General features: G+C 44.4%; 1 protein-coding gene across 8 annotated transcripts in view; it reads right to left on the minus strand.

Annotated features, from left to right (window-relative positions):
• Positions 1-8943, minus strand: part of KIF6 (kinesin family member 6) — a 146603-nt gene extending 137660 nt beyond the window's left edge. For 7 of the 8 annotated variants that reach the window (XR_009727322.1, XM_061365994.1, XM_061365991.1 and 4 more), the window contains exons 1-3: positions 8796-8943; positions 7851-7960; positions 4900-4974 (exon numbers count right to left, since the gene is read on the minus strand). Coding sequence is in view for 7 of the 8 variants with exons in the window: in XM_061365994.1 (XP_061221978.1) it covers positions 4900-4974; positions 7851-7960; positions 8796-8915 (305 nt within the window). In the remaining variant the exon portion in view is untranslated. The remainder of the gene's footprint in view (positions 1-4899; positions 4975-7850; positions 7961-8795) is intronic. The other variant, XM_061365992.1, reaches the window with a different exon arrangement.
• Between the last annotated feature and the right edge of the window lie 351 nt (positions 8944-9294).

Raw genomic sequence — 9294 nt, forward strand, 5'->3', positions numbered from 1 at the left:
CCCTCACCCTTTAATAGCTCCATATGGCCAGTGCAAGTCTGAGAGAGGGTGAAGACTCACAGCAGACTATCATGGCCTGAATGAAGTCACACCACCCCTGAGTGCTGCCATACTAGAACTTCAGTATGAACTGGAACCAAAGGCAGCCAAGTGGGATCCCACAACTAATATTGCCAATGCATTTTTCTCAGTTCCTTTGGCAGCAGAGTGCAGACCACAGTTTGCTTTTACTTGGAGGGGCGTTCAGTACACTTGGAACCAACTGCTCCAAGGGTGGAAACACAGCCCTATCATTTGTAATGGACTGATCCAGACTGCCCTGGAACAGGGGCAAGCCCCAGAACACCTGCAATACATTGATGACATTATCGTGGGGGGCGATACAGCAGAAGTAGTTTTTGAGAAAGGGAGGAAAATAATTCAAATCCTGCTAAAAGCCATTTTTTTGACATAAAATGAGAAAGGTGAAGGGACCTGCACAGGAGATTCAATCTTTTGGGAATAAAATGGCAAGATGGAAGTCGCCAGATCCCCACAGATGTGATCAACAAGATAACAGCAATGTCTCCACCAACTAATAAGAAAGAAGCACAAGCTTTCTTAGGTGTTGTGGGGTTCTGGAGAGGATTCTGGAGAATGCACAACCCAAATTACAGTTCGATTGTAAGCCCTCTCTATCGTGTGACCCAGAAGAAGAATGATTTCAAATGGGGCTCTGAGCAACAAGCCTTCGAAAAAATAAAACAAGAGATAGTTCATGCAGTAGCCCTTGGACCAGTATGGACCGGGCCAGATGTAAAAAACGTCCTCTACACCGCAGCCGAGAAAATGGTCATACCTGGAGCCTCTGGCAGAAAGCTCCAGGGAAGACTCAAGGTCGACCCCTCAGCTTTTGGAGTTGGGGATACAGAGGATCTGAGGACAGCTATACCCCAACTGAGAAAGAGATACTGGCAGCCTATGAAGGGGTTCGAGCTGCTTCAGAAATGATTGCCACTGAAGCACAGCTACTCCTGGCATACCAGCTGCCCCTGCTGGGCTGGATGTTCAAAGGCAGGGTCTCCTCTACACATCATGTAACCGATGCTACATGGAGTAAACGGGCTGCACTAACTATACAAGGAGCTCAAATAGGAAATCCCAGTCGTCCAGGCATTCTAGAAGTCATCATGGACTGGTCAGAGGGCAAAGATTTTGGAATGCCACCAGATGAGGAGGTGACGCGTGCTGAAGAGGCCCCACCATATAATAAACTGTCAGAAAGTGAAGAGCAATACGCCTTGTTTACTGATGGGTCCTGCTGTATTGTGGGAAAGCACCAGAGATGGAAGGCAGCTGTATGGACTCCCAGATGACAAGTTGCAGAAACTGTTGAAGGAGAGGGTGGATCAAGTCAGTTTGCTGAGGGAAAAGCCATCCAGCTGGCCTTGGACATTGCTGAATGAGAAAAGTGGCCAGCACTTTACCTCTATACTGACTCATGGATGGTGGCAAATGCCCTGTGGGGGTGGTTGCAGCAATGGAAGCAGAGCAACTGGCAACGCAGAGGTAAACGCATCTGAGCTGCTGCACTGTGGCAAGTTATCACTGCCCAGGTGCAGAACCTGGTAGTGAAGTTATGCCATGTAGATACTCATGTACCCAAGAGTTGGGGCACTGAGGAACACCAGAACAACGAACAGGTGGATAAAGCTGCTAAGATTGAAGTGGCCCAGGTGGACATAGATTGGCAACATAAAGGTGAATTATTTTTGGCCTGGTGGGCCCATGACACTTCAGGCCATCAGGGCAGAGATGCAACATACAGATGGGCCCGTGATCGAGGGGTGGACTTAACAATGATCACTATTGCTCAGGTTATTCACGACTGTGAAACATGTGCTGCAATTAAACAAGCCAAATGGATAAAACCTCTTTGGTATGGAGGACGATGGCTAATGTACAAATATGGGGAGGCCTCACAGATTGACTATATCACACTCCCACCAACCCACTAAGGCAAGCATCATGTGTTTACCATGGTGGAAGCAACCACCAGATGGCTGGAAACATATGCTGTGCCCCATGCCACTGCCCGGAACACTATCCTGGGCCTTGAGAAACAAAACTTGTGATGACACAGCACCCCAGAGAGAACTGAGTCAGTCAATGGGACTCATTTCTGGAACAACCTTATAGACACTTGAACCAAAGAGCATGGCATTGAGTGGGTATATCACATCCCCTACCATGCATCAGCCTCTAGGAAAATCAAACGGTACAATGGGCTATTAAAAACTACACTGAGTGCAACAGATGGTGGGACTTTCAAACATTGGGATACACATTTAGCAAAAGCCACCTGGTTGGTCAACACCAGAGGATCTGCCAACAGGGCTGGCCCAGCCCAATCAGAACTTTTACATATTGTAGAGGGGGATAAAATTCCTGTAGTGCACATAAAGAATTTGGTGGGGAAGACCGTCTGGGTTATTCCTGCTTCAGGTAAAGGCAAACTCACTCATGGGATTGTTCTTGCTCAGGGACCTGGTGGTATGCGGGAAGATGGGGAAGTCCCATGTGTACCTTAAGGTTGATTTTAGGGGAAAACAGCCAATGAACTCAATTATATGCTGTTGCCTGCTATGTGGCACTTTTATAGCCCACCAAGTAGATGTCTGCAGGCCACCAGTGACTGGCCCAGACTTCCCTCCAACCATCATCCCAACAAAGAATGAACTTTGATGAAACCAGGCGAGTTCAGCAGTGAGCAGATGAGTTTGGTGGTGTCATCAGCAGGCAACAGTTCAACAATGCACACTCTCTCTCCTGCTCTGAAAGACCGTTACAAGAGATGGAGCCTGACATCATGGACCGGATGAACTCAGCAGCTTCATAGGGATTGGTCCATGCACTAAGGAATGATATCCCCCTCTTTGTGTGGGTATGGGTCCATATATATATTATATATATATATATATACATACATATGACAAAAGCAATGGCATATTGAAAAATGTGGGATCTGAGCATGACATGAAAGCATGCAATAAGGGTGGGTATTTTCCTGGGTTCAGCTTCTTAGTAGCTGGTGCAGTGCTCTGTTTTTGACTTTCAGCCTGGGAACAATGCTGATAATACCGATGGTTTTAGTTGTTGCTAAGTAATGTTTACTCTGACCGAGGACTTTCTGAGTCTCATGCTCTGCCATGGAGGAGGGGAAGTTGAGAGGAAGCAGAGACAGAACACCTGACCTAGACTAGCCAAAGCGTACTCCATACCACAGCACATCACACCCAGTATATAAAGTGGGGGAAGTTACCTGGAAGGGCTAGGTTGCTGCTCAGATCGGGCTGGGTATGAGTCGGAGAGTGGTGAGCGGTTGTATTCTCTTCCGTTGTTATTCACCTTATCATTATTATTATTGGTGGTGGTAGCAGTAGTGGTTTTGTGCTATACCTTAGTTACCGGACTGTTCTTATCTCAACCCGTGGGAGTTACGTTCTTTGAATTCTCCCCCCCCCATCCCCCCGGGAGCAGATAAGTAGGGGGAGCGAGCGAGCGGCTGAGTGGTTCTGAGTTACCAGCTGGCCTTAAACCATGACAGTCAGACAATCAATGAGAAAGAAGTTGATACCTAAAGTAATACTTCCCAATTCACAGATTTGGATTCTGAGCAGAAAGCTTTATGCAAAAATCCTGCTTCCTCCAGTGTGGGATTTTCTCCTGCACTAAAACCAGTGCTAACGTCAACAATGTAGGCATAAGCTGAGGAAAGAGAATGGCATATTGGAAAATCCACCCAGTTCAGCACAAAGAAAGAAAAAGACTTCTACCTCAGTCTTACCTGCTTGCCTTTGCAAACCATTGTTTGGTTATTTTATGGAGGAGAAAAACAAAACCAGTGCCTTAAAATTTAAAACAAAAATAAGTAGGGCAAAATTTGAGACTGTCTCCAGAGGTGTTAATTCATGAGTGTCCCTAAATAAAAACTAAATAGGGGGTTAAGATTTTCATTAGGTTTACCCCTTCATGGAACTATATAGGGAATACTTTCCTAAGGCAATGAAGTGAGCTTACATTATATACAAAAAAACAATTGGACATGGATTTCTATGTCTATGCAACAACATACGGCAATAGTAGCAATGTTATTTTAGGAGTTAAAAACGGAACCTTACCATACGTAAAATTCTTTTGGGATTGTTGCATATCTCTTAGACTCAGATATGCTAGCATTTAGAAAATTAAAGCATCAATCTCCTTTTATAGCAGTGAGAAAACCACTCACCAGCTCTTCTTCAAGCAGTTCCTGCCCTCTACTCTGCTCTCATGAGACCTCACCTGGAGTACTGTGCACAGTTCTGGTGTCTTCAACATAAAAAGGACACGGAACTGTTGGAACAAGTCCAGAGGAGGGCCATGAGGATGATGAGGGGGCTTGAGCACCTCTCATACGAAGATAGGCTGAGAAAGTTGGGGCTGTTCAGCCTGGAGAAGAGAAGGCTGCATGGAGACCTCAAAGCAGCCATCTAGCTGCTGAAGGGGGCCTATAAGGATGGTGGGGATGGACTCTTCATTAGGGACTGCAGTGATAGGACAAGGGGTAACTGGTTCAAACTTAAACAAGGGAAGTTTAGATCGGATATAAGGAAGAAATTCTTTACTGTAAAGGTGGTGAGGGGCTGGAATTGGTTGCCCAGGGAAGTTGTGAATGCTCCGTCCCTGGCGGTGTTCAAGGCCAGGTTGGGCAGAGCCTTGGTGACATGGTTTAGTGTGAGGTGCCCCTGCCCATGGCAGGGGGCCTGGAACTAGATGATCTTAAGGTCCTTTCCAACCCTAACTATTCTATGATTCTAATACAATGAAATCTTCTTTTGACCGTGTGTCACCCCGCTTACTCCCAAGATAACAACATACCATTCTGCTACTGGTTTGGCAATGCTGTCAAAAACCACATCTTGTTTTGCCTCTTGATCAAAAATTTTCTCAAATCTGAAAATATTAAGCAAATAATAATTGCTTAGAATCTTAAACCACTACTTGATTCATGCATTTTTGTTTGTGTTTGTAATAGTCAATGTTTACATCATTAGGCTTACATAACTTAGTACAATGTTTTCCCTGTGGTCTTAACCACAGTGTGCTGTTGTGCTATTGTATATAAATAGGCTGTACACAGTGCTGCTTTGAAAAGATCTGTACAATCAAATCCTCTGATAAAATGATGTGGCTTAGAAAAAAAAACAAAACCAACAAACCAGTATTTTAAAGCTATCAAGAGAATCAGTGTTTGTAACTGGCACCACACTGAAACCTGGACAAATAGATTACACTATAACCAAATGCAGCATCCCACCACTATAGCCAGGCTCATGATTTTTCATAACTACTTCCTTCATTCTGCTGCACAGTTACTGTAAGTCCCAAGGAGACACTCAATTCAACTTATGTTTTGACACTTCCTGTATAAGACATCTGCAGTTGTCGTCCAGAATCAGAGAAGTTTGGAAGGGATGATCTGCTCCAATCCCACTGCTCAAAGAAGAGTCAGGTAGAGCAGGGGTCTATCTAGTCAGCTTTTGAGTATCTTCGCAGCTTCTGTGAGCAACCTGTTCCTGTATTTGATTACCCAACAGCAAAACAAACAAGCAAGCAAACAAACAAACACACTTTCAAATTTCCTGTATTTCACTTTTTGCCCATTAACACTTGCCCTGTCATTGGACACCACTTAAAAGCATCTGGCTCAGTCTTCTTTATTTCCCTCTTCCTCATCAGATGTTTATACACATCGATAAAATCCCCTTGAGCCTTCTTTTCTCCAGAATAAACAGTCCAGGTCTGCCAGCCTTTCTTCACGTGTCAGACACTCCAATCCCTTAATCATCTTTGTGTCCCTTTGCTGGAGCTCAGTACTGGATACAGAATTCCAGATATTAACTCACTGGAGGGGAAGGATCAACTCCCTTGACCTGCTGGCAATGCTCTTCCTAACGCCTTTGCCACAAATGGTGTATTGCTTACTTACGTTCAACTTTTTGTCTTCCAGGACTCCAGGTCTCTTCCTGCAAACTTGCTTCCAGTCAGCCCTGAGCCTGTCCTGGTTATTGTCACCAGGAGCAGAGCTTGGCATTTCACTTTGTTGAACTTCTTGAGAATCATATTGGCTCATTTCTCCAGCTTCTTGAGGTCCCTCTGAAGTCTGAGTTGTCCCTCTGAAGCACAACTATCTGGCTTTCCTAAATCCATTCTTCACACAAGTCTTCATTGGTCACCTGATGCTGCTCCCAGCTCTTGTACACTTTCTTTCTATGTTTGCATTTAGTCGGGAGCTGTCTCTCCTGCTGCCTTTGCATCATTTCCCATTCATCTGGATGGAGGGGGTGATCCTTGAAAATTGGCCAGCTCTTTGACTTCTCACCAGGGTTGTGTCTCATTGAATTCTTTCAAGCAGGTTCCTGAACAGGCCAACATCTGACCTCTCTTCAATTTGATCTCAAATACAGGGTTGTAATCTTACTTTTCACCTTGCTCCCTTCTGTCAGTATGCTGAATTTCAGTATACCATGGCCACTGCAGCCAAGGCTACCAACCCAGTTTAATGTGCCTGATCAGTTCTTCTATGTTTGCAAATATGAGATGCAGAAGAGCTTCTCCCCTCCTCGTTTTTTTTAACCACAGGTTAGGAAGTTGTCATCCAAATACTCCAGAAACCTCCCATACTGCTTGTGCCCTGCTGTGCTGTCTCTCCTGTCTGTAAACGTATACTCACTTGATCTCCATATAAGAGCGTAGGATCAAAGGAGACTAGTGTTTGAGGTGACTAGGATAAACAGACTTCAAGAAAGCATGAGTTTTACAGAGGAAAAAGAAATGTTTCTTCCATAGCATTATTTTTGCTTTGTCTTAGTGATAATAAGGCACAGCTTTTCTCAGTTCTATCTCTACGAATTTTTTAATAAGTTATAAAGTCAGAAAAAATATCAACATTCATTACAGCTCACTCAGGCATCTGCAACCTAAGCTAGTTTTGCACACAAATCTAGTTGGAGAAGGCAATTAATCTCTTCCCAAGTAGAACAGATCTCTTTAGATGATATAAAATGACATCAGTCTGAGATGCAGCTGTTTATCTGGGACATATATTTTAACAGCATGGAGCAACAAATTTACTTGATTTGGTATTATAAAATAAAGCATATTCAACCTGGAAAAAAACAACCTCAACCTCATATTAGAAGTAGTTATACATCTAGCTTTGTTCATCATCAAAACTTTAAATGTTGCTTCCAAGTTTTCTGTCAAAAAGAAAAATATTTTATTGATATTGCTTTATTTATTTTTAGTTTCTAAAAAATATTTACATTCTACAACAAGGGTTTTATTTCTTTCAATAACCACTGTTTTTCTTTACCATGGTTTGGATATGTCTGAAACACTTTCTAAACAGAGTGCTTTGCATTGAGACATCTTTAGCCAGCCTATGCCAACTCATTACGTAATAAGAGAACACACACAGTCCTGCATTCATACACAAACCCAAAACAAGCCGTAATAATGGCAGAGCTGACAAATGAAGATGCAAGTAATTATATATTTCTAAGTATCATCTCAAAGATTGCAGTGGATAGACGAAACCTCCACAACTTTATCAAATGCTATCAAGCCTATGCAGGTGAAGAGTATAATATGCTGGATTATGCCTCTTGTTATGGGAGCTGCAAGAAAAGAAACTTATCTATACCAAAACAATTTTAAGAATGGGCTTTTCCTGGTTCTGTAGATCTGTATCACTACATCCTTTATAACTACACATAGTGATATTAATCATTGAGGGCAGAAGATATGATGATAAATCTTTTACATACTTGAACTTGTAGCTCTCTCGTTTATTATTGATGACACCATCTGCTAAATCATGTGGCACAATAACCTCCAGAGTGGACAGAGATTTCTCATCATCGTCAATTGAATAGATCTAATAAACATGGGTACGAATTAGCAAAATCATTTTCACAATAGCACAGTACAGTCCTTATGTACAACACTTATGTGAGCTTAGCGCCTAAAGGAAAAGAAAAAGTCATGCAAATTTCACTTAATACCTGAACAGATCCTCCTTCAGCTATTATCATCTTGTTTGTTACCATGCAAACCCTACCATAAGATTTGAAACAGAACCAGTGCCTCTTTGACATAATTTGCTTGCTAAAGCACTTCAGTATCTGAGATGTTATAAAAAAAAACAAGGCACAGACCCTTAAAGCAACCCTCTCCAAAAAAACCTGCAAGAATAGATTAGCAAAGAGTAAACCAGAACAAATAGAGTTTAAAACAGCAAGACAATGAAGAGACTTAAATGCATGATTTCTGATCACCGTTATTACCCCTTCCCAGGACTACTACAGATTGGCAGCTACACATTCCCCTCCAACATTCAGAACAGTGTTGAAGTGTTCTGAATAACCAACATTAGGTGATTTTACTCTGGAGCCTTCATGCAACAAGTAGGCACAAAAGAAGTTCATCACCCCCTTCCCTAGTAGCCAAACCTAAGCTCCTGTACTCGGTCATTTCACTAACTTTTTAAGGCTTCGGAAAACAGTCCGGGGCTGCGGCTTTCCGCTCCCCACCCGATCACGTGAAAACCCCTCAACTCCCAAGGGCCGGGGGTGCCTTTTGCTAGGGGAACGAGACGGGACACGCTCACTGCCCGCTCCCTCCCACCTTCCGGCAGCCCCGTGGACGCCCTTCGGCTCTCCCCAGACGCCCCACTTCCCCCCGCCAGCACAGCAGCTATCTCCCCATCATACCCCCGCCTGCTGGCCCCTGCCCAGCGGCTTCACCCGGGCATACACTCGGATAGTTTCCTTCGCCATCGAGGCCCGCCGACCGCCACCGGTCTGCGCTGCTCGCCTAGCAACGGTAACCATGGTATCACGCTACCCAGCGTACACCGCGGCGGCTGCCTCGGACGTAGGCGGGGAGGGTTGGGGGCTTCCCGAGTTACGTTGAGGTTCTCTGGTACTCTGAGGGAGTCTTTAATGAGGCGCGGAGGAGCAGAGAGAAACGGGCTCCACGTGCGAGCGGTGGCTGCCATCCCGCCGCAGGTGGATGGCTTCCCACTTGTGTTCCCTGAGGCCGGAGAACCATGGATGTGGGGAAAGGGACACTGTAAACACTGCCCAGCCGAGGGATGCCGTGTTTGTATTGCATGTGGATCACTCCATCGTTTCATCAGTAATTCCCCACCAGATATGTGCGGTTGTGTGTCACCTGTGTGTCCATGTGGCCCTCCTCCTCCAGATGAAA

Source organism: Neopsephotus bourkii, unplaced genomic scaffold, assembly GCF_033783945.1.
Source record: "Neopsephotus bourkii isolate Nb327-2 ecotype Australia unplaced genomic scaffold, CSIRO-AGI_Nbou_v1 NB_1292, whole genome shotgun sequence".
Lineage (NCBI taxonomy): Eukaryota > Metazoa > Chordata > Aves > Psittaciformes > Psittacidae > Neopsephotus > Neopsephotus bourkii.